The sequence below is a fragment of the Panthera tigris genome, chromosome B1 (assembly GCF_018350195.1).
Source record: "Panthera tigris isolate Pti1 chromosome B1, P.tigris_Pti1_mat1.1, whole genome shotgun sequence".
Taxonomy (NCBI): domain Eukaryota; kingdom Metazoa; phylum Chordata; class Mammalia; order Carnivora; family Felidae; genus Panthera; species Panthera tigris.
Window position 1 is genome coordinate 138957551 of NC_056663.1, and position 26677 is coordinate 138984227.

The window sequence follows — 26677 nt, forward strand, 5'->3', positions numbered from 1 at the left end:
TTTTTAAAAAAATAATAAAAAAATAAAATAAAATCATTCCTCTTGGGTCTGGTATGTGGTTACCTTCTTTATTTTTCAGTTCAGACATGACATAGCCTGATGGGTAGGTATAATTTAAAAAAATCACTCATAATGCCATAGTTTTGAATCAGCTAAAAAAAAAAGGACATGAGTTGATATCATTAATAACTACTGTCAAAGATATATACCATTATTATATCAAACTTATAATTAGTACGCTTTCAGGAGCTGAAAAAAGGCTCTAAAATGAAGAAAAATAATATGCTATTCAGGAAATCACAAAGGAAATTCTGAAATGTGCTACAAAAGAATGAACTTTGAGGATATTATGTTAAGTGAAATAAACCAATCACAAAATATACGATACTGTATGATTCTACTTCTGTGAGACATCTAGAGTAAAGAGAATTGAGGTACAGAGGTGGGTGCCAGGGACTGAGGGAGGGGGAAATAGGAAGTTTTGTTAACTAGGTATAGAATTTCAATTTCGCAAGATGAAAAAGTTCTAGAGATTGGAAGCACAATAATGTGAATATACTACAAATATAAAATTTATATTATACATACACATATATGTGACATAACCATTAACCGGCAATCTAACTTAGAAGCAGTTTGCCTAGGGGCACCTGGGTGGCTCAGCTGGTTAAGCGTCTGACTCTTAGTTTTGGCTCAGGTCATCATCTCATGGTTCATGAGTTCAAGTCCCGAGTAGGGCTCTGTGCTGACAGCACAGAGCCTGCTTGAGATTCTCTCTCTCTCTCTCTCTCTCTCTCTCTCTCTGCCCCTCCCCTGCTCTCTCTCTCAAAAAATAACTACACTTGAAAGAAAAAAAAAAGCTTATAAAAAAAGAAAAAGCAATTTGCCTAAGAACATAATTATACATAGAAGTTTTTAAAAGATATATGTGGGTGTAGGTTGTGGTAATATGATTTTTAAATTTTTTTATTTAAAAAGAGTTGACATACAATGTGACATTAGTTTCAGGTATACCACATAGTGATTCAACTTCTCTATATGTTATGTTGTGCTCACCACACATGTAACTACCATCTGTCATCATATAGTGCTATTGCAACACCATTGACTATATTCCGTATGCTGTACCTTTTAATCCCATGATTTATTCATTCCATAACTGGGAGACTGTATCTCCCACCCACCTTCACCCATTTTGCCAAACCCCCCCACTCACATCCCCTCTGGCAACCATCAGTTTTCTCTCTGTATTGATAGCTCTGATTCTGCTTGTTTATTAATTCATTTGTTTTTTCAAATTCCACATAAGTGAAATCATATGGCATTTGTCTTTCTCAGTCTGACTTATTTCACTTAGCATAATACCCTCCAGGTCCAACCATTTTGTCATAAATGACAAGATTTCATCTTTGTATTGCTAAGTAATATTCCATTGTGTGTGTATACACACACACACACACACACACACACACACACACACACACACACATCTTCCTTATCCATTCATCCCCTGATGGACAGTTAGGTTGCTGTTATACCTTCGCTATTGTAAATAATGCTACAATAAGAACAGAGATGCATACAGCTTTTCAAATTAGTATTTTTATTTTCTTTGGGTAGATATCCAGTAGTAGGATTACTGAATCATATAATATCTGTACCGATTTACATTCCCATCAACAGTGAACCAGGCCCGATGTATTATGGACTATGTATTGTGATTTGTCAAGACATTGGTCAAGATGATTTGAACAAGAGAATAAAGATCCCTGCTCATAGGGAGCTTCCCTGTAGCTGAGGAGAAAGATTGCATATATTAATCAATCAATACAAAAACATTAGGTGTAAGAGCTCAGAGAAAAATAAAATAAGCAATGCTGTAGTAAGTAACTGGGTGGCTGATTTAGATAGACAGTCTGAGGAGACTTCTACTGAGAGGTGACATATGGACTGAGAGCTGAATGACAAAAAGGAGCCAGCCACGCAATGATCAACTAGACAGAAGGCTTTCACAAAGAGAACAACCAGTGCAAAGTCTATGTCAGGAACAAGCTTCACGTTCACAAAGGAGAAAAAACCAGAACTATTTTTAGAAAAATATTTCTTGGAAAAAAGGAAAAGGATTAAAAACAGCAGAATCATTTTAAACCTTTTCATAACAGCCCTGGACTCCACAAATTATCACCTCTGGCCCTTGTGCTTGCTTGTTATAAACAACGATCCTCATCGAAAGGAAATGTTTTGTTGCACCTACATAAACAAATTTTATTTACTGCTGTGGGCTTTTCCAAAACTATTTAGAAATAGAATATTATAAAATTACAGAAAAAAATTTAAGAGTCCAAATTATTCTTAGGCTGAGAAAGTTTGTTATCATTGTCCAAATCCAGGTGCAAAAACATTTTTGCTAATGTTACCAATACACTACCTAGAGAGAAAAGCTACCCAAACACACCTGCAGCTTTTCAAAACTGATTTAATACTGTGTTAAAGTAAACATATTAAGGACATGAATGTTAGTCATCAAAAAGCTCTATTGCCCAATTTGCTACCTAGAGTGAATGCAAGCTACTCCGTTTCCGATAAGGACAAACTTGCATTTTGTGACTTCTTTTCCAAAGTCTTAGTGCTTATAATGTCACTTTAAAATTGGTTTGGTCTTATGACTTACACGATTGAGAACACACAGAATAACGTACGAGGAGGAGGCTATGTTCTGAAGATATGGCATTAATGCCATATTTCATTATATGAGGCGACAGAGTGCAGGAGATAAGAATCCAGGCTCTTAACACCACACTGCTAGGGCTCTCATTCTACTCCTGTCACTTACTGGTTGCTTAAACTTGTATGTAAACTCTATACTCAAAGTTTTTCTATCTGGAAGATTGAACAAGTTAAAACATACAAAATGCTCTATAGTGCCTGACACACAGCAGCAAATGATAGTTATGATACTAATTATTATTATATTATACACAAAATACACTCAGATCAGTCTACTGTCAAACTATTCACTCCCATCAAAGTTTACATATCTAAATATATATATCAACATATGGACATAAAGAGAATATATAAAGTAAGTAAAGGACAAAATGAAAAAGTCAGCATTACTCCAAAAATAACGAAATTTTAATTTTTAAAATCAAGTAATTCTATGATGATAATTAATTTCAAGGATGTGCCATGCATTCCTGTAATCTTATGGCAAAAACAAACAAATGAACAAATCCCTCCGGTTTAAAAGAAAATCTGTTTTTTTAGAATGGATAAGTTATGCCAAGTCAAGAAATGAGCTCACATCTGGAAACTGTTTCAACATTTAAATTAAAAAGGGGAATCATACTAAACAGATCATTTGTAATCACTTTGATTTGGATAATCCTACTAGTATATACATTAGAAAGAACTTACTGCATATTACCCATCTCTAAAATTAATACTGATGCTAATAAAACTCATAGTACAAATTTTTAGACCTCATTATCTAAATGTTATAGACATGAAACATTACATATATAAAACACATTTTATTTTCTCAGTGGGTGTTTACAATTACCTTGAAAACAGGTTTGAGGCAAAGAGGGGTATTTGATGTTATGATGTAGTGAACTTTTTCTCATGAGAAACTGAAGAAATCCTGTTTACTCAAGCCCTGACACCTATCCATAGTATTCACTGATTACTGAGTACTGATAAATGGACATCTCTAACTCCAAATGGAGCCAAGGACCATTGTGGTGGGCTTGTGACATCCTCCTCTTAGATCAAACACATGGTTTTCTGATTATATTTTAAAGACATTTCCCATTAAATAAAAATTAAAACAAACAAGAAAAATAACTTGGCAACTAAGCAAATTAATAATTGAATATGCTTAAAAAATTGAGAGCAAAATGTATTATCTTGGCAAATATCTACTGCTGTATTTACTTATTTTCCTCTCGGTAGTGGCTCTAAACACATTAAAAAAAGAGAGGGAAAGGAAGAGAAGGGAAAGAGAAAGAGTTGTGTGTGTGTTTGTGTGTGTGTGTGTGTTGTGTGTGTGTGTGTGTGTGTGTGTGTGCGCCTGTGCATGCATGCCAGGACACGTGTGCAAGCATGCACATAAACCTGTGTGTATGTAGAACATAAACGTTTTTTTCCAGGCTATTATCATATACCATTTCCATGTTCACTGATTGTAATGAATACAGTAACCAGGAGTTAAAGGAAGTTATAGATTGTTAACAGTAATTATTACTACAGTACTAAACCAATGACTTGATAAAAATGAAGTTTGATAGGACTGAATTTACTTTTAAATCTTCATTCAACTTGGTAAAAATGGCAAAAAAAAAAAAAACTACATCCCACAGGTTTATTTAAATCACTCCATTTCTTTTGTAAGATGTCTTCTCTGTTAATTTGTAATAAGATTCATTAAACATAAACTATAAGATTCTCACTTAAGGCATGATCCTCAGAAAAAAAAATTAAATCTGATTTAAATCCCTGATAATATATTGTTAAAGTAGAAAATCACTGTAGGCTGGGGGCCACTCTGCCTGGATTTTACTCTTCAGCTAGGTTCTAGCACATTTCTTTGTGCCTCAATTTTATCATTCATGAAATCACTTTAAAAACTAAATAAATACTAATAAAATTATTTTAGTACTAACTCTCTGAATTTTAGTATGTGTTCAATAATGTTAGCTATTTATATTATCAATTAAACAATGGAGGCATAAATTAAAAATGCTTTAACTGAGTTAGTCAATGTAGTACCAGAATATGAGTTACCCAGGCAATAGATCTTGATCTCTCAGTGACGAAAACAAGCCTTTGTCCTCCAATAACCATTTTCTGCCAAAGCCTTATCATTCCAGTCATCCCTGGTACCCTCTCACAGCTAAAACCAAACTGCATTCCACTTATCCTTCCTCCATCATATACCATTGAGTTTTTGCTCTGGTTTTTGTCCACTCTTGCTTGGCCTTATAGGTCTAGTAAGGTAAGGATTGTTCTGTTTTTTAGTTCCATGAGTGTAGGACCATAGATATGATAATTGAGTGTGTTTTAATAAATCCTTAGACTCTTTAAAGGGGCTTATAAAAGATTTATTTAACCCCAGAGGTGAAGCAGGGTAGTGGGACAGGGAGCTGGTTAGAAGGTGAAGCCCTGAACGGAAGAGCTGTTTGTTTTACGATGATACCAGGTAAAAGTGATTAGCAGATGATATTGGTAGAAAAATCCAAGAGACAATCCAGATAATTTGTCATCTAACTGAATCCAACAATGAATAATAAAAACGATAAACATGACCAAGTTGAGTTTATCCCAGGAATGCAAAAATAGTTTAGTATTAGAATATTCCTTAAATACTTTGTACTACTTTAATAAAGGGAAAATACCATATGATCATCTATCTCCATTAACTGCTTATAGAAGGGAACTTTCCACGTCAAACACACACACACACACACACACACACACACACACACGCCTGCACACCACTATAAACAGAAAAACAGCAGACACTATCCCTTTAAAACCAGGAACAAAAGGAGAAAGCCCACTATCAACAGTTCCATTCACCCGTGTACTGAAGTACATTATAAGTACAATAAAAAAGAAGAAATTAAGCAAGTGATTGGAAGAAAGTCAATATAATATTATTTGCAAATGATATGACTACCTACATTGAAGCCCCACTGTCCTAAACAATCTAGTAACAAATTATAAGAAATATAGTATATAAAGTGCAATTCACATTACTGTAAAAATTTAAACATTTTACTAAAAAGTATATATTTAAATAAATGTACTAAAGGAAGAAAGCAAGGGAAATACATATTCTAGGATAGGTGTGTACAGGGACCAAATGTAGGCCACCCCAAAATGGGCCACTTTGGTATGAACATTATTTTGAGTTAAACAATCCCAACCCAGCAGATTCAGGGGAAAAACTCTTTACCTCAACTGTCTGCTTTACCAGGAAGACAGCTATTAGAAGAGATTCCTCTTTAAGAAAATTGTCTGCATAATAGGGCAACCTTTGTTTTCCAAACATCTCTGTTCACCTTCCTGCAACAGTCTTTCTCCCCTTTGGGTCCTCAGGCCCCTCCCCCCCTCCTTAGCTCATATAAGCATCATGTTGCCTCACTGTCTAGAATTTCCATGTTTTTGTGGATTCCCCATACACACATTATCAAATCTGATTTACTCCTATTAATCTGTCTCAGGTCAATTTGGTTCTTAGTCCAGCTAGAAGGACCTTGAAGGATAGAGGAAATTCTTCCTCCCCAACATATGTGAGGAGGAAGAGAAATGTGATTAAAAATGGGAGTTATAGAAGGAAAACACTTAAATTTTTTTTCACTAAAGAGGAGCCTAGCAGGGACTCATGGTAATAGTGTGCTATGAAATGAGAAGCACAATCAAATCAATTCTATGTTCCTGAGGTCCTTAAATTAAAAAGGGAGTAAGAGACTTGACATCAACTTTGCTTTCTGAAACAAATACTTTCAATGTTCTGGACTCATGTGCTAATTTTTTCTGAACAATTTCCTTCCCTCCCTCTATTCACATCTCCTAAACCATGTATGAAACTTTTGTCTTGATTGACTACTAGATAAGTATTTTTCCTCTCATCTCTTGAGATGGGTACCACAGCCAGTGCATTTCTTTCAAGTTCACTCCAGCACCCAAGCAATCACAGTAGTCAAATATGCAGACAAAATGAGTTCTGAGGCACCAATAGTAACACCTGACAGTTTCATTCATAGATTGTGAATGAAACATTGCTAGTTTAATGCCTGTCTTTATACAGAGTGATTTTCTAATATCAACATCATTAGAATACTTACGAGTAATATAGAATCTACTGAATAATTTTGCTGTGAATCCTAAAAATAATCTTCACCATAAAAATAGAATATATAGGGCGCCTGGATGGCTCAGTCATTAAGCATCTGACTTTGGCACGGTGGGTGAGTTTGATCCCCACATGGGGTGAGCATGAGCCCTGCTTCTGGTGAGCATGAGTCCTGCTTTAAGTGTGCTCGAGCCCCACTTTGGGTGAGCCAGTGCCCTGCTTTGGGTAAAAACACAAGCTTCAGATGAGCCCCACTTCTCTCTCTCTCTCTTTCTCCACCCCCCCCCCGCCCCTCCCTTACTTGCTCTCTCTCTCTCTCTCTCTCTCTCTCTCTCTCTTAAAAAAAAAAAAAGAATATAGGCCCCTATGCCTATGTCTAGAAGGCACCTTTTATATTCTGAGTTAAGTGTCCTGGTCCTCTGGTTAGTAGAAAAAAATGAGTAAGCAGGTAGGAGAACAGATTGATGTGTTTTGGGGTGTGTGTGTGTGTGTGTGTGTGTGTGTGTGTGTGTGTGTGTGTGTTTACTTGAGGTAGGGAGATTATAAGTAATGAGTAAGGGAATACGTAAAAAACAGAAAACAATTCCTGGGAGGAAAAGAGTACTAGCTAGGTAAGACATTTTTAATAAAAGTCAAAGTCAAGCAGAGTCAACGTCTCTTGAGCCTTAATAGCCTAACAATACTATGAAAACCTTCCTAATCTCCCACCATATCATACTGAATGTCTCAGCAGATCAGCCTCAATTGGATATCCAAAGCAGCGCAAGAACAATGTCAATTTTTGAGAATCTATGTCTTCTTGAATTCTAATGAGGAAAAGAAAACCAGGAAAAACAGAAAAATTTGGATAAAGAGAAATAAAAACAGCAACATTTCTGATGACTAACATTAAGTTAAGACAATTGCTCAGCATATTTGCTTATAAGTAGTAATAAAAGAAAATTTCTGGTAGGTAAAATCAGGTAATTTAGTAGGATTTTAAGAAATGTAAGGGATAAGAATTCCTACTGATCCTTTGGGGCAAGAATGAATCGCTTTTTCCTGTAAAACTTGGTATTATTACAACTATAAAATGTTGATGGTGACATGGTTCACTCTGTCATCCTAGGTTGCCATTATGTAACTCCTTAGAGGGTAAAAGCAGCTCAGCTCTGATGGGGCTTAGGACACACTACCCCAAAATACAGCACCTTGGCATTCTGAAAATTTTAGGCAGAAGTGGAAGGTCACTCTGACCTCCTCCCTCCTCATTCTTCTTCCTTGAAGCGGTCATAAAACCCTCATGTTAGAGGCGCCCTCCCGATACCCAAAGGAAAGGAGCATAGTTTTCTCTGAAGGCAAAGGACTGCCACAAAGAATCCCCCAACAAACAAGCCTCACTAAGTATCCCCCAGTTTACTACAATTAGCTCATACTCCATAACCTATCACTTTCCTCCACTACCATCCATTTTTTGTCAGACCTAGCACAAAATATTCCAGTGTGCTTCTTTGGGTCTTTCTTCCCTCTTGAAGGCTCCTGTGTCACATAAAACATATTAAATAAATTTTAATCTTTTCTCCTGTTAATCTGTGTTTATCAGCTTAATTTTCAGACCCACCCAGGGACCCTAAGAGGATCAAGGAAAATTCTGCCTCCCCTACACCTCTTAGAACCAGGAATATCTACATTTATGGTCAATGGTTCTGTTGTTCCAGGTGGAATTATATAATGTAAATATTTTCCTCTTGGAATTATCTTCCCAAATCTAGCATACGTTTCAGGCCCTAACCTCAACCTCAGCTTCATTGCATTTTTTCAACGTTCATATTTTATTCTCTCCACCTTTCAAAATCTTATTGCCAAGAGATTCATATTTCCCATGCAAACCACCTCAAACTCTTTTTGTAGGAATGCAGATTTAGATAGCTGATAGATAAAGGAATGTAAAAGGGTAGGGATGAGAAGAAGATGTTGTGAAAGCCGTTTCACAGACGCATGATGTGGCAACACAGTAATAGAAAATGAGGAAAACTGAAGTTGAGCAATGTGGTGAGACACTGAAACACACCAAGTCAATCTAAAGAAAAACTGAATTAGCAATGTACAAAAGGAGGGGCAAATGTATGAATGTGGGAGCAAGTATAAACAAGAGTCAACCAGTATCCATTGTTAACTGCTTTTTAAAATTGCTTATCAAGTAGACTTAAAATGTAAAGCTTCTAGATTAAAAAAAAATGGTATTTGTGTATGGGGAGAAGGCAGACCTGTAAGAGAACAAGAACGGGAGGGTCTTTTTATTTTATTTTATTTTATTTTATTTTATTTTAATTTTATTATTGGTTTGACAACATAATATTAAAGGACAGATATGGAGCTAAAATCCCCGAAGAGAAATCAGGACTGCAGATCTGACTCAGGATAACTGAAAACCTAAAGGTGGTTGAGATGAAAAATAGTGAAATACAAGTGAGGTGAAAATACCAAAGAACTGTCCTTGGGGAGAGATCCAAGGTGGTGAGAAGAAGGAAGCAGAGACTGACTGCAGAGATAGCAGACAATAGCAAACACAGAAGAAAAATGGTAGTTATAAGGTAATAAAAGTCAAAGGAAGGGAACATTTCAAGAAATCCCAAACTGCTGTTAAAGGCATCTGCAGAGCTCAAGCAAATCCACTCAATCTGAGAAGAGAACCTTAAAACTACTTACAAAGGGATTATAAATGACTACTGAATGCATTAACAAAATTTAAGCCAATAGCTAAATTAAGAACAACCACAAAAACAGAAACTAAATAATACTCTGAAGAAAAGGGCTATGACTTTTTTAAACATGCCAATTTTACTTGCTTTTTAATTTATCATTAGCTGATCTATCATCAGTATTGCATTTTATCTACATGGTTTTCTCTGTGACTCTATTTAGGTTTATTTTAAGCTCAAAGAGGCTAAGATCTATAACTAAATGTGGCAATGGTGACAGTACGTCAAATACAAAAATAATCAGTTCATCTAAGCAATGGGTCTATTTACTCCCTGAGTTAAAATTAATTGCACTTATGAATATGTTCATATGTGTATTCACCAAAAAAGTAGTAATATACATTTGTTGATAGATAAATAGATAGCTATGATGTTTCTTGAAAAGATCAACAACATCTATAATTACTTGCTTGTTGGAGAGAGGAAGAGAATGAAAAAAGAGGGAGAGAGGGTGAGGGGATGAGAGAGGAAAAATTCAGTGTGTAGGTCTCAGTGATTTAAAATATCCAACTAACTGGGGCACCTGAGTGGCTCAGTCGGTTAAGCATCTAACTTCGGCTGAGGTCATGATCTCACGGTCCATGAGTTCAAGCCCTGTGTCGGGCTCTGTGCTGACAGCTTAGAGCCTAAAGCCTGCTACGGATTCTGTGTCTCCCTCTCTCTCTGCCCCTCCCTGCTCACACTCTGTCTCTCCCTCTCTTAAAAATAAAATAAATATTAAAAAAATATTTTTAAACAATAAGTAAAATATCCAACTAATTGATAGTGAGCATTTATTGATATCACATAATTTGTAGTCTCAGCGAATGTCTGTGAAATAATCTTTTGATTTAGTCACACCTTAATTACATGAGAGAAGAGCTCTATCCATTATTCTTGCCGTAGATATTAGGAAAATGTTGCATTTGAAATGGTTTCTCAATAACAAGTTCCATACAAGCATTTATTCAGAAGAATTATAATTCTACAATTGTAATTCTAATAAAACTTGAAGCAAAGTCAATTATCTCATAAAAATAAACAAAAAGAATTTAAGAAGAATTTCTGACAGTATTCATGGTTATGTAATTGGATATAGGAATTTAATGAGAAATTGGAAGATATTGCTCTTATAATTAGTAATATACCATAATTAATTACACTGTACTTTATGTGCATAAAGTAACAAGGTATCACTTACAGTACTTACTCCTTACAAATCTAAGAGATAGAAATGATCCATCTTTTTTATTTATTTTTTATTTTTTAATGTTTATTTACTTTTGAGAGAGAGAGAGAGAGAGAGAGAGAGAGAGAGATGAAAGAGGAGAGAGAGAGGGAGACACAGAATCTGAAGCAGGCTCCAGGCTCTGAGCTGTCAGCACAGAGCCTGATGGGGTGGGGAGCTTGAACTCATGAACCATGAGATCTTGACCTGAGCCAAAGTTGGATCCTTAACCGACTGAGCCACCCAGGTGCCCCATGATCCATCTTTTAGGTGAAAGCATTGACAATGATCACTTGATCAAGTTCATAATGCAGAAAATGGTAACTGTCAGAACGAAAGCTAAGCCAACAGACTATTAAATGTTAAATTTCAGTCATATGGCAGACACAGAGATGCACTGCTGCTAGAAAAAGAGCAAGAGCATGGGAGAGAGAAAGTGAACCTGACCCCCCAGGCACACATGTGCAGAGATTGCTGACACACCGCATGTGAATCTGAAAACTGAACTCTATACCCAGCAACAAATGTCTTCCAAAAGCAAAGGAAAAATACTTTTCTCAACAAATGATAGGGGAGGAAAATTCACTGCTAGCAGATCTGTACAATAAGGAAGGTTAAAAGAAGTTATCGAGTTAAAACTTCCCTCTCAAATAGAAGTTCTGATGCACACAAAGAAATGAAAAGTACCAAAAATGATCAAATGAGGATAAATGTAAAAGAATGTATTTCAGGGGTACCTGGGTAGCTCAGTTGGTTAAGCAGCAGAATTTCGTTCAGGTCATGATCTTGCAGTCTGAGTTCAAGCCCTGCATCAGGCTCTGTGCTGACAGCTCAGAGCCTGGAGCCTGCTTTGGATTCTGTGTCCCCCCTCTCTCTGCCCCTCCCCTGCTTATGCTCTCACTCTTGCACACTCGCACTCTCTCTCTCTCTCTCTGAAATAAACATTAAAAAAAGCATATATTTCATTTTGAATCACTTAAAAAGATCACAGTCTTATCAACAATGTACTATAGAATTTGCAACACACTTAGAAGTAAAAACGTATGGCAAAAATAGAACATACATGCGAAGAATGAATGGAACCCGGGCAAAGATCTTTCACACTATGTAAAGGAGTCATAATATTATTTGAATGTAGACTATTAAAAGCTAAAGCTGAATGTTACCAACTCCAGCAAACACTAATTTTGAAAAGAGCTATCACTAAAAAAAGAAAGCTTGAAGAGGTATAAATAAGTCAAGTATGAGGTTAAATGGAATCATTTTTGAAAACTATATTTAAAGGAAGGCAGGAAAAGGTAAAAATCTGACACAGAAACAGCAAGATGACAGATTTAAAACATATATATAATTATGAAAACATAAATCACCCAAATATACCAATTAAAGGCAGTGCTTGAAGACTGAGTTTAAAAAAGCAAGATTCAAATATATGCTGTCCATAAGAAATCCATCTTAAATATATAAATATTGGTAAGTTAAAAGTAAAAGTAGAAAAATATACCATGCAAATACTATTTAAAAACACAAGTAACTCTATAAGTATCAGAAGATGCAAACTTCAGATAAAGGAATTACTATCAGGGATACAAAGAATAGTAAAAAAGACATGCTATAGGAGTCATTTCTTGACTTTTATGTCAAGAAAACATAGAAATCATGAAGTGTATGCATCAAAACACATAAAGCAAAAACAGATAAAACTGAAAAAATATACAGAAAAATCCATTGTTATACTTGGAGTTGGCAACACTCATTTCTAATTAATTGAAAGAGCAAGTAGACAGAAAATCAGTAAGAATACAGAAAGCCTGAAAACACAATCAAGCAAATTGACCTAACTGTCTTTTGTAGAATTTTCCACCTACAACAGCAAAATGTTTTCAAGCGAACCTGGAACAGTCACTGACATAACCCATATTCTGGGGGCAAAATAACATATCTCAGTACATTTTAAAAGAATAAAACCATACAGAATATATGCTCTCCTTTTATAATAGAATTTAACTAGAAATCAATATCAAAAAGATATTAGAGGGGCGCCTGAGTAGCTCAGGTGGTTAAGCGTCTGACTCTTGATTTGGGGTCAGGTCATGATCTCAAGGTTTGTGAGACTGAGCCCCACTTTGGGCTCTGCATTGACAGCATGGAGCCTGTTTGGGATTCTCTCTCTCCCTCTCTCTCTGTCTGTGCCCTGCTTGCACGCATGTGCTCTCTCTCTCTCAAAATGAATAAATAAACTTAGGAAAAAAAAAGATACTTAGAAAAGCTATAATATTTGGAAGTTAAACAAATTCAAAATAACTGGGTTGCAAAGGAAATTTTAAAATCTTTTGAATTGAATGAAAATCAAAACAAACATCAAAATTGTTGAAATGTAGCTGAAATAGTAACAAGAGGAAAATATATAGCATTAAACTTTACATTAGAAAAGAAGAAAGGCCTAACATCAGTATCTAAGATTCCACCTAAGACCCGAGAAAAAGAAAAAAACTAAACCGAATGCAATCTGAGGTAATACAGAGCAGAAACCAATGAAATAGCAAAGAGAAAAATACTAGAGAAAATCATTCAAGTTCAAAAGCTAATTCTTTGAAAAAATTAGTAAATTTCCTTATAGTTAAATTAGGATCAACTTACTAACATGAGGAATGAAAGAGGGAACATCCTTACAGATTCTACATATATTAAAATGATATAACAAAAATGATATAAAAAATATGAAATTTTTGTGCCTGTATGTCTGCTACACAAATGTAGTGAAAAATTTACATGAAAAATACAAACTACAAAATCTTACTCCAAAAGAAATAAGTAACCAGAACTTCCCTACCATCTACAAGAAATTAAATTTGTAGTTAACAGGCTTCTCATAAAGAAAATGTCAGGGCTAGGTTTCACTGGTAACTGCTATCAAACAATTAAGGAAGAAATAATATCAACTCTACATATTATTTCCAGAATATTTGAAAGATAAGTAAAACTTCCCAAGGCACTTTATGGGACCAAAACTACCTCAATACAAAATGAAGAAAACACATTTACAAGGGGAAAAAAAAAAAACTGAAGACAATCATCCTTCACAAAAATGGAAGCAAACATCCTATTGGCAAGTAGAATCCAACAATACATACATGCCATAAGGAAGGTAAGTTTAACCCAGAAATGCAAGGGTAATTAAACCATAAAATTAATCAATGTAATTGACTTTAGCAACAGACTAAAAGTGAAAGCCATAATATCATTTCAATAAATAGAAAAACATCACTTGAAAAAAATCTGACTTTCGTTTATCATAAAAAAAAAAACCCTCTTAGCAAAGTAGAAGTAGAATTTCTTCACCCTAATAAATATCATCTACAAAAAACCTATAGCTAACATAATAGTTAATAATGAAAGAGAAAATGTTTCTTAGGGTTGGGGAAAAAGCAAAGATGTCTACTCTTTCTACTTTTATTAAGCATTATCTTCCAGCCTTTACGTAGTACATGAAGGAGAGGGAAAAAAAGCATACAAAAAGAGAAGTAAAAGTTTTTATTGATGTTCTTCTACAAACAAAATCACACACACAAAAAAACGCTACTATAAGTAGTAAGTTGAAGAAAGTTATGACACAAGGTCACTACAGAAAATCCATTTCACTTTTATATGTTATATATAGCCAATTGGAAACTAACATTTAAAAGACAATACCATCTAAAATAGCATGACAAAGATGAAATTCGAAGGATTAAATCTAATAAAACATGTACAAGATTTATACATAGAAAACTACAGAATACTTCAGAGAGAAATAACCAAGATCTGAATAAATGGAAGTTATACAGTGTTCATACGTCAGAAAACCCAATATGTTAACATATTATTCTCCCCAAATTTATCTACAGATTCAGATAATATATTGGTTGGCCTATTTGCCCAATTTGACAAGATTATTCTAAACTTTACATGGAAACCCAAAGGACCTAGAATTCAAAACAAGTGTGGTTTTTTTTGAATATTTTTATTTATTTTTGAGAGAGAGAGTGAGGGAGAGGCAGGCAGAGGATCTGAAGCAGGCTCTGTACTGATAGCAGAGAGCCTGACACGGGGCTCGAACTCATGAACCACGAGATAATGACTTGAGCTGAACTCAGACACTGAACAAATGAGCCACCCAGGCACCCCTCAAAACAAGTTTTAAAAAGAAGAACCAGAGGGGCGCCTGGGTGACTCAGTCCATTGAGCGTCTGACTCTTGATTCTGGCTTAGGTCATGATCCCAACGTCATGGGATTGAACCCTGCATTGGGCTCCATGGTGAGTGTGGGGCTTGCTTGAGATATATTCTTTCTCTCCCTCTCCCTTTCTCTCTCTCTCTCTCTCACTCTCTCTCTCTCTCCTTCTGCCCCTCTCCCTCTGCTCACATTCTCTCTCTCTCTCTCTCTCTAAAGAAAAACAAAAAAGAACAAGATCGGAGGACTCTTATTACCTGATGCAACATGATAATGTGTTGTTTGCACAATGATGGACATATATAGGTCAATGGAATAGGATAGAAAATCCATTAGAAATAGACCCATACATAGTCAATTGATTATTGGCAAAGGTGTCTTCAAAATCCAATGGAAAAAGGATAGCCTTTCAACAAATACTATTGACAACTAGAAATCCAAATTTAAAAACAAAACAAACAAAAATCTTTGACTCTTACCTTGAAAAACATACCAAAAAAAAAAAAATCACAATGAATTATGTACCTAAAGGTAACACCTAAAATTCTAAGAGTCCTAGAATAAAATAAAGGAAAATATTTATGACTTTATAATATGCAAATAATTCTTCGGGCATACAAAATAAAACTGAATGATTAAAAAAAATGGTAAGTTGCACTTAATCAAAATTAAAATCTTCTACTGTTTGCAAAATACCATTAAGGAAAAAATATGCACAAAAAGATAAAAGAAAACATTTATGAAATGTATATTTGCCAAAGAACTTATAACCAGAATATATAAAGAGCAATTATAATCAATAATAAGAAGACATTTCACCAAAGAAGAGATATGTACGGCAAAGGAGCACATGGAAAGATGCGCAACACTCTTAGTAAGGAACAATACTGCAAAACTGTAATCAGAAACCATTACACCCACTACTTATTAAACTGACAATACCACGTGTGTTATCAAAGAAGTGGGACAAGTGGAGCTCTCAGACATTGCTAGTGGGAACATAAAATGATACTTTGGAAAGTAGTTTGAAAGTTTCTTATAAAATTAAATAGACACCTGCCATATGAATCAGCCATTCCACTCTTGGGCACTTACCTAAGATAAATGGAAATATGTGTTCTTACAAAGACCTATTTGTGAATATTTACAGCAGGTTTGTCAGAAAAGCCTAAAACTAGAAATAACCAACTATCCATCACTGGAGAATGGATGGATACACATATTGTTGTCCATCCATAAAACAGAATACTACTTATTAATAAACAAAAAGAAAGATACATGCAACTCCCTGGTCTCAAAAACCTTAGTGAAAAAAAATGGCTACATACTATATGATTCTATTTGATATGACATTCTGGAAAAGGCAAAACCCTAAGGATAGAAATCAGATGAGCAGCTGTCAAGGACTGGGAGGAGAGCATAAATACAAAGGGGTATGAGGAAACTTTTGGGGGTGATGAAGACTGTCGTAAGAGTCTCACTACTGTATATGTTTGTCACAACTCATCACATTAAAAAATGTAAAAACAGCAATACATCCAACTTTCACAAATGAATTGTAAAATTAAAGGACTTGCTTCCTGAAAGGAATTCAAGAAATATGGATAGCTGATTGCTTCCAGTTAATTTTTTTGGTTAGCCTCAACAAATAAGCAGATGTCATGCTGTTCTCAGGGTGGCCTCCACAGATCACTGAGCAAGACAATGGTTCGAAGATCAAACAGTCTCCACCAAATGTGGGACCTCTCTAACAGGTGATCTTCTGGGCAAACATTCCACTGATGTAACAGAGTCTCTGCCAGGTGAGCATTAAGGTCTAACACTTCTCTGGTCTAATCTTGCTTCCACCTTTTATTTTTATTACCTCCCATTATTAACCTTTTGAATTCTTAACTCCATCTTTGGGCCTGCTTCCTACAAAGATAAGTTTCTGTCAGACTTTACCTGGAATAGCCTGAGGAAGCAGGCAGTGAGATGGGGTATGGGGACCGTATCTCTCACCATGAGCCCTTTAACAATGAGGTCCACAGCCCTGGAGGTATTATCAGACAACCCCAGCACAAGGTAGTGATCCAACTGTTAAAAAGTTCATTCACATGTGGAAAACTGGGATGCTGTATAATTAAAGTGGAATGCCCTAGCCAACGGGATGATTCGGGTATCTGACATGTATGGTGAATGATAAACATGACAACAATGCAATTACACAAATACTTGTTGCTGAATTGCATCGATGCCCTAAAGGTTGATAATGCAAAGTGGAGGGCAATTAACCAACGACTGTAACAAAATAAAAAAGCCACAGAGTTTCTTTGCTAGCTTACAAAGAAGTCCTCACCTCAGGCAGGGGGCAAGCAGAAGATGAATCAAGCAGGGGATTTGATAGTCACAATGGCTAAAGTCCAAAGACAGTTGGACACTTAGCAGGGGCAGGTCTGTTACACCAAAATCTGAGTTCTGATGGAGAAACCCAGGATTCTGACACACGGGATGCGAACAACTGAGTAGAGGTTCCTGAAGATTCCAACCTCCCCAGACCTCTTCTGAGCCTGAAGAAGTGATCTCAACCTCTCCATTAAGAGCTATCACACTCCTACCACCAGCAGCAGCAAAGTAAAAGGAAAATACAGAGGTCTTTCTCCCATGGAACAACATGTGTCTACCTCAGGAAGTGTCTCCGATTCTACTTCTGGTCACCAGGTCTATAAAGATTAGGTCACAGCCAGGGACATGTCAGGTCTGATAAGAGAGGAAAGGGGAATTACCTGAAAGGAGCCACAAGACCTTGATAGCACATACAAGCAGGACTGGGGAGAGGAATCTAGACCAGAAAAGCCAGAAATAAAACTGAATATATCCGCATTTGTTGACTTGTGGCACTCTCTCAGACCACAGGACATAGCATTTTGACAAGGATCCCAGAAAATGGCGCAAACTCACTGGCTCCAAAAAAAACTAGAAACAAGCAATGACCTACACTATGGCTGAAATGCCTACATTGCATAGAGAATTCTGAGGAAAGGTTAAAGGCTCAGGAAAGTGAGCATGCTAGAATAGACATATTATCTGAGGCCAGAAGATACATCAAAGGATTATGGTCCATGGAAGGATTCAGTCACCAAAGTCATCAGAAATACACTGGTCAGAATAGAACCAAACTCACTAAAAAAGAGATTCAGTGGCTCTCCTCTGCAGGCCAGGGTGAATGTAAAGAGCCTGTAACAAATGTTGACCTTCCAGAAGGAATGGGAATAACAGTGCCTTAATCTACTAAATATACCCCAAGAACCCAATACTCAACCTGTGTTGCAAACAGTTAAGGTCCATCTCTCCATCACCTGTGGAAATAAAATGACCTTCTCTGGGCACCTGGGTGGCTCAGTCGGTGAAGTGTCCAACTCTTGATTTCGGCTCAGGTCATGATCCCATGGTTAGTGAGGTCAAGCCCCATGTCAGGCTCTGTGCTGCCAGTGAGGAGCCTCCTGGGGATATTCTCTCTCTCCCTCTCTCTCTCTCCCCTCTGTCCTTTCCCCACTTGTGCACGCCCATGTGCACTCTCTGTCTCAAAATAGACATTTATTTCAATAAAAAATAAATAAACTGAACTTCTCACTACAAATGGAAATTCTCCAGAACTTATGATGGGAATGCCTCATTAATATACCATGGCCACACTCTGGAGAGCAGAACATTCAGTCTCGACAAAAAGTTCACCAACTAAACTATACCCATTCCTTCTTCACAACATTTAAAGCCTCTGCCTTGTGGCCACTCTACCAGCTGCCATGAATCTCAGTGCAGGACAGATGAGAGATGATGTTTACATGATAATAAAGCAGAGATGGTTTTGAAGCAAAGATTGTGGGAACTAGGGAGAATGCAAAACGCACTCACTACACACCACCCCAGAAAGTGTAGAAACAAGTGGCCTCTAGCTGGCAGGGCTTTAGGGGGAAAAGTCTCAGCAAGAGAACAGATGCATGTTAAGACAAAGAGGCAGAGAGAAAGATTTGTGAAGAACGGGAGTTTGTCACCAGATTGAGTTTGTCACAGGATGTGTCCATCTCCACATACTTCTTTGCCTGGTTAATTCCTACTTATCCTTTAAGAGTGAAGTTAGCCGTCATGCCTTCAGAAGAGCTTGCCCTGTTCTTCCCATCCACCAAATCTTGACTTAATGCCACTTCAGGGTGTCACCACAGCACCTCTGACGGAATGCATTATTTTCTGTCCTCTTTGTTTTTATTGAGCCATAATTCACATGCCATAAAATTCAAACTTTTAAGGTGTACAATTCAATGTCTTTAGTGCATTTACAGAGCTGTGCAATCATCTCCAGTATCTAAGTCTGGAACATTTTATCAACCCAAAAAGAAAACGCATACCTATTAGTAGTCATTTCCCATTCACCCTTCCTTCCAGCCCTTGGCAACTACAAGTGTCCCTCTGTCTATGCATTTTATGCAATTACCTACTTTGGACACTTTATGTAAATGGAACTACACAGTATATAGTCTTTTTTTCTCACTTCTTTCACTTAGCCTGATGTCTTCAAGGTTTATCTCTGTTGTAGCATGTAACAATATGTACTTCACTCCTTTTTATGGCTGAATAATATCCCATTGTATCTATATGCCAATTTTTTTTTTTTTTTTTTTTTTTTACCCATTGATCAGGTGATGGACATTCGGATTATTTCCACTTTTTTTTAAATTTTTTTTTGTAACTTCTATTTATTTTTGAGAGACAGAGCATGCATGAATGGGGGAGAAGCAGAGAGAGGAGGAGACACAGAATCCAAAGCAGACTCCAGGCTCCAAGCTGTTAGCACAGAGCCCAACGCGGGACTCGAACACATAAACTGTGAGATCATGACCTGAGCTGAAGTCGGACGCTTAACCACCTGAGCCACCCAGGCGCCCCAGGATTATTTCCACTTTATGGTGACTATGACTAATGCTGCTATGAACATTGGTGAACAAATTTTTAAGTGGACCTAGGTTTTCAATCCCCTTGGAGAGATGCCTAGGAAAGGAATCGCTGGGTCATATGGTAACTGTGTGCATAACATTTTAAAGAGCCCCCAAACTGTTTTCTGTTTCACAGTCCCACCAGCGATGTAATCATCTCTCATTTACCTAGTGCTCAAATTTCTTAAGGGCAGGGATTGTCCTATGTTCTATCATATCCCCAGCATTTAGCACAGTGCCTAATGCAATATAGTTGTGTTATGAGTATTTATAAAGTGAATGAGTAAATCAAAAGCCCAGAATAATTTTTTTTCACTTTATGCCCTCTTTTGGAGAAATCCTTATCAAAATACCCCTTCATCACAGTGCTCCCTCCAATATCTAACTTTCTTCTCTCTAGACTCCCCCTCTGAAACTAATCAAAGTAAATAACTTACTTTTAGGTGCCATCACTTGTTTTTTTGTTTTGTTTTGAGAGAAAGCGTGTAAGTGAGGGAGAGGGACAGAGAGAGAGGAAATAGAATCCCAATTAGGCTCCACACTGACAGCATGACCCCATGACCCCAAGATCATGACCTGAACTGAAATCAAGAGTAGGACACTCAACCAACTGAGCCACCCAGGTACCCCACCATGGGTGCTCTAGGATTACCAGACCAGAGGATTGGGATCTACGTGGGACTCCTCACCTGCACATTAGATAAGTTAATATAAGGTAATCTGATAGTAGAATCAAGCGTTTCCATGTTGGCACCAATTGGCAGATGGGCAGATGTTCATGTGTATTTTTCAAAGTGATTCTCCATCAAATCTCGGCCCAGGGCATATTTGGCTCTAGGTCACCCTCTGCTGGCCCTGCTGTCAAGAACACTACAATAGACCTGGGAGGGAAAGGAGCAAAGTGACTCCCAGATGGGGCAAGAGGCAACATATGGGGCCCATCTCATTAGAAAATCACTCAGAGAAGATTTGCAGATGAAAGGCCTTGGGATTCTAGCAACACTGGGTGGGGATTAGCCTCCCATGGTGGGTACTTAAGCAGCCTGATGACTTCCAGTTCTGGCCAGTTAAAGAGACTATTGCATGGAATACTCACTTTGATCCTCAAACACAAAATGGACATGTACACTTGCACTTTAACCGTGGCCCACTCCTCTTACTATGAAATAGGGCACACCTCTAATAAAAGATGAATATATTTTAATTCCTTATAAAATCTCACAAAACTCTGTCCACTTTTGCTCCTGATAAACATTTACTGATACAGAAAGAGAAGACTCCCCTGATAGTCTATATAAGACACATCACATTGTACACATATACTTGGCATCATTTCAAATTTTTAAGAATAGAAGTCATGCATAACTATGTTGAATAAATTATCAAACTTTTATGTAAATCACCTGTGGTAAACAGAATGCCCACCTCCCAGGATGCCCATGCCCTAATTCCTAAAGACTGTGAACATGTTACATTACATGGAAAAAGGGACTTTGCAGATGTAATGAAGGTTATAGACCCTAAAACAGGAATATTATCAGGATAATCTAGATGAACCCAGTGTGACCACATAAGCCCCTAAAAGGAGAGATCTTTCTCTGGTTGGAATAAGGAAAGATGCTGCAGAAGGAGAACTCAGAGAGATTTGAAGGGCAAGAGAATCTTGACCTCCTCTTGCTGGAAGGGGACCACACAGAAAGCATGAGGAGGAATGTGGGCAGCCTGTAGGACCCCACAGCCCAGCCCCCAAAAGACCAGCCCCCAGAATGACAGCTGACAAAGAAATGGGGGTCTCAGGGTTCCACAGTCACAAGGAACTGAATTTGGCCAACAACCTGAATGCATCTGGAAGCAGATTCATCTTCAGAGCCTCCAGAAGAGGGCTCAGTCCAGCAAACACCAGGATTTCAACCGTGTGATGTACTGACCAGAGAACCCAGCTGAGCCACTGTACTCTTGCCTTCTGACCCACAGAACACTATGAATAAAAACATTTGTGTTGTTTTAAGCCACTAAGCTTGTAGTAACATGTTATGGCAGCATCAGATAACTAATACATTACCAAATGTCGAAATACTAAATCCCAATGTTCTATGGTAATGAAACACAGTAACTACTAGAACAATCAATTAAAATTGCACACTCCTGGAACTAGTTCATGTTCCACTCCCAAACGTTATGTGCTATAATAAACACATGAGAAATTTCTACTTATAATTTTGGGGTAGTTTAAAATTAAGAATAATACACCAATTCCTAAGTAATTGTCCTCTCCAACATTTACAACATTAGCATTCAGTTTTAAAAGGTAAATAGATAATTGCTTTGTCACATCTTTTTTTTTTATTTCTTTTTTTGAGAGAGAGAGAACTTGTGTGCATGTGTGCAGAGGAGAGAGGGAGAGAGGGAGAGAGGGAGAGAGGGAGGGAGAGAGGGAGGGAGAGAGGGAGAGAGAGAGGGAGAGGGAGAGGGAGAGGGAGAGGGAGAGGGAGAGGGAGAGGGAGAGGGAGAGAGGGAGAGAGGGAGAGAGGGAGAGAGGGAGAGAGGGAGAGAGGGAGAGAGAGAGGGAGGGAGAGAGGGAGAGAGGGAGAGAGGGAGAGAGGGAGAGAGGGAGAGAGGGAGAGAGGGAGAGAGGGAGAGAGAGAGAGAGAGAGAGAGAGAGAGAGAGAGAGAGAATCTTAAGCAGGCTCCACACCCAGCACAGAGGCCCACATGGGACTCAATCTCATGACCCTGAGATCATGACCTGCGCCAAAATCAAGAGTCAAACGCTTAACCAACTGAGGCACCCAGGTGTCCTGCTTTGTCACATCTTTCAAATTAGCTCATCAGTTGATATAGTTCACTTTAGGTGTACATCTCTTTTATAATATGTTTAATATACTTAATGAAATTCCTATTTTATGTAACTATATATTAGTCACATTAACAAAAGCCAGAGACCGTTAATAAAGTTGAATGAATAAATGTTCACAAAAATGTAAGAACATAAATGATGCCAAAGATGTAAAGGTCTCAAAAGTACAAAGAATCCTAAGACAAAAGTCACTCATATTCTTTACTATATAAATACATAAAGTCTATAACACTGCCTTACTTTCTAACAAGACTTTCAGTATAATTACTGTATTTTGGGACTTCTATTTCTTTTTTTAAATTTTTTTTTAATGTTTATTCATTTTTGAGACAGAGAGAGACAGAGCATGAATGGGGGAAGGTCAGAGAGAGAGGGAGACACAGAATCGGAAGCAGGCTCCAGGCTCTGAGCTGTCAGCCCAGAGCCCGACGCGGGGCTCGAACTCACGGACTGCGAGATCATGACCTGAGCTGAAGGGGACTTCTATTTCTTAAGTTAGTAGCTCAAAACTGCATGTGGCTTCCTGCAAGCATGTCACAGTTCCTTCAGTCCGTGGTCTGCAGAGCACATGCTGAGGATATTCTAAGTTCTACCCGCTCCGGCCCGTGTTCCTAAATGACAACAATGCCAGCGAGATTGGGCTTTTACAGAGACTCTACAATATAATATAAAACCCAGGTTGGAGACACAGACACTTACTTTTTCTGAGTTCTTTCAGCCAGCCTTGCAGTCTCTATAGCTGCCTTCCTTGCTTCAAAATCTTCCCTTTTCACCACCTCTCCGGTCCCCCGGTAGCCTAGCTCCACCAACTGGCGAGCCAGGCCTTCATCCTAAAGAGAAAAATCAGTTGTAAGATTTGTGCACGAATTAGACATCTTATTTTATTTGATATATGCTGAGTAAAGGAAAAAATCAGAATTATTTTAAAATGAGACATATTAGATATGAAAACTCAGAATCCTTTCTAACAATACTTTCATAAACATCTTATTTGTCATCCTTTTCCCACAGATGTAAGATGAAGAGGAAAAAAAAAAAGGAAATAACATCAGTCACTAGATTTTCTCTAAGGGATTGGAGGACAAAAGTCTGTTGTGTTTTTAATCCATTTACAAGAGCAGCTGTAGGTAATTAATAGAGTATCTTTAAAACAATAAAACTGGAGACAATAGTACTCATACAAGAAAGACTTTTTTAAAAACCAATTGCACAAAAAGAGAATTGGGTTGCTCTCATAAAGTTCAACATTTCAGAGACTTCCTTCCTTGAGGTCAATGAACTGATGACACAGAGCATTAAAACTTCAAATACAAAATAAAGAGCAGATGAATTTCCTATTTAACTGGAAAGATATTGTTTCCATATAATGTTGGTACCAATAAAAACAGAAAAGTAGAAACCCAAGAAGATGGCAACAAAAAAGCTTCACGCTGAAAAAAGTTTCCCCACAATCCTTTAGGCCTTTTATATTACAACTACTTGAAGAAACGCTCCACACATTTGTGTCACTTGCATAGCGTTTTCAAAAACGAATATTATTTCCCTATTATCTGAAGAGGTGTCATCTTACATTAGGTTGCTGATATAAGGACTAAAGTATTACATTTCAATATGTATACATTAATAACGTTCTTTATATCGGGGCACCTGGGTGGCTCAGTCGGTTGAGCGTCTGACTTCAGCTTGGGATATGATCTCAGGGTTCATGAGTTCGAGCACCATGTCGGGCTCTGTGCTGACAGCTCAGAGTCTGGAGCCTGCTCTGGATTCTGTGTCTCCCTCTCTCTCTCTGCCCCTCTCCCACTTACTCTGTCTCTCTCTCTCTCTCAAAAATAAATAAAAACATTGAAAATTAAAAAAAAAATGTTCCTTATATCATCTTAGTTAAATGTGACATAGCTGAACTATAGTGAAAATAGCATACAGATAGATAGATAGATAGATAGATAGATAGATATGTATGTATCTTTTTGTAACAGACACTTATTGAATACATCACTGTTGAATGAAAGAACCATCTGACAGGATTAAATGAGAAAACTTAAGATGCCTGGTTAATAATCTGTTCACCCCTCAGGGGCTGTTTTAAAGTTCCAACTATTGGGAAGAAAAAATTTAGACACTACCAACCTAGAAAACTTGCTACTGTCCTTTGCTAAACATTAAAAGCAAATACAGTTGGCCCTCAAACAACAAAGGATGAACTGTGCAGGTTCACTTATACACATATTTTTTTCAATAAATATATTGGAAAATTCTTTGGAGATGTGCAATAATTTGAAAACATTCACAAATGAATCATGTAGACTAGAAATAATGAAAGAATCAAGAAAAAGTTACATGTGTCATAAATGCATAAAATATAGCAACATACTGGTCTATTTTTATCATTTACTACCATAAAACATACACAAATCTATTGCAAAAAGCTAAAATGTATCAACACTTACAGACTGTACACTATCTTATCATTTGTCATGTCTGGTGTTAGTAACACATACATCGACAGTGTTCTGTATCCTGTAAGACAATAGTGATGTAGGTACCAACAGACAATTCATCTTGGAAACAGTTGAGGTAAACTTATGGTTTGGATACATACCATACTGTAAGTGTATTTTCTCTTCTCTGCTGTTCTTGACATTCTTTTCTCTAACTTACTTGATTGGAAAAATAAAGCATATGATACATGTGACATACAAAATATGTACGTGTGTATGTATGTTTAAGTTCTCTGTTCAACTGTTTATGTTCTCAGTAAGGCTTCCAGTCAACAGTAGGCTATTGGTAACGTTTTGGGGGACTCAAAAGTTATATACAGATTTTCGACTGCACGGAGTTTGGTGCCTCTAACCTTTTTGCTGTTCCAAGGTCAACTGTAGTGAACTCTGTGTAGTAATGAAGACACGTCTGCCAAGCTAATATAGCCCAAAGCACCAGATCTTGGGAGGGTTATTTGTCTTTTTTCTGACTTGTTTCCCTGCTTATTGTACATGTTATTTTTAAGCTCTTTAGTGTGAACCACAAAAACTAAGCAAATGACTCCACCTAGTGGAACTAATATTTAATAGAAACAAACAAACAAAAAAAAACAATGATTTTAGATGTGATTTACAAAAGAGATGACTTGAGTATAAGTTTGCGTAAATCTATTACTAAACGTGGGCATATGGGAAGAATTCTCAGGTAAACTCTGTGAGACTGTGGGGGTTTTCCAGAAGAATATCAATGGCTTGTGATCAACACAGTATTTTACATAATAAAGACCATTAAAAAGTTGTTGTATTAATTTCATATATTGGAGTGAATTGTGCATTTCTGTGTGCCTTACCTGGGCCACACAAAATGATCTGAGTAGTTCTACACTCATCTATGTTAATTTATATTGTAACAAGAAACAAGACCTACTGAGAAAATAAGGAGAAAGCTCACGTTGGTTGCCTCACCAACCATTACCACTAGTAGAATCATAAGTCATCTGTCCACTTTATTTTTTTTATTTTTTAAATGTTTATTTATTTTTGAGAAAGAGAGAGACAGTGTGAGTGGGGGAGGAGCAGAGAGAAGGAAACACAGAATCTGAAGCAGGTTCCAGACTGAGCTGTCAGCACAGAGCCCCACACAGGGCTCGAACCCACAAACCGTGAAATCATGACCTGAGACAGTCTGATGCTCAACCGACTGAGCCACCACCCAGACGCCCCCATCTGTCCACTTTAAATGGTCAATTATCTTTAAAGAAATTATCTTTAAAGAGACAAAATACTAAAATATTTTTACTTATTCACATATTAAGCGTTTCTGGTGCTTTTCGAAAAGTTCCTTTATGT

At 37.1% G+C, this 26677-nt stretch overlaps 1 protein-coding gene across 4 annotated transcripts in view; it reads right to left on the reverse strand.

Moving 5' to 3' along the window:
• The window catches only part of CFAP299 (cilia and flagella associated protein 299), a 597649-nt gene that overhangs the window by 561069 nt on the left and 9903 nt on the right, over positions 1-26677 (reverse strand). For all 4 annotated transcript variants that reach the window (XR_006216911.1, XM_042984311.1, XM_007074782.3 and 1 more), the window contains exon 2: positions 23547-23677. Coding sequence is in view for 3 of the 4 variants with exons in the window: in XM_042984311.1 (XP_042840245.1) it covers positions 23547-23677 (131 nt within the window). In the remaining variant the exon portion in view is untranslated. The remainder of the gene's footprint in view (positions 1-23546; positions 23678-26677) is intronic.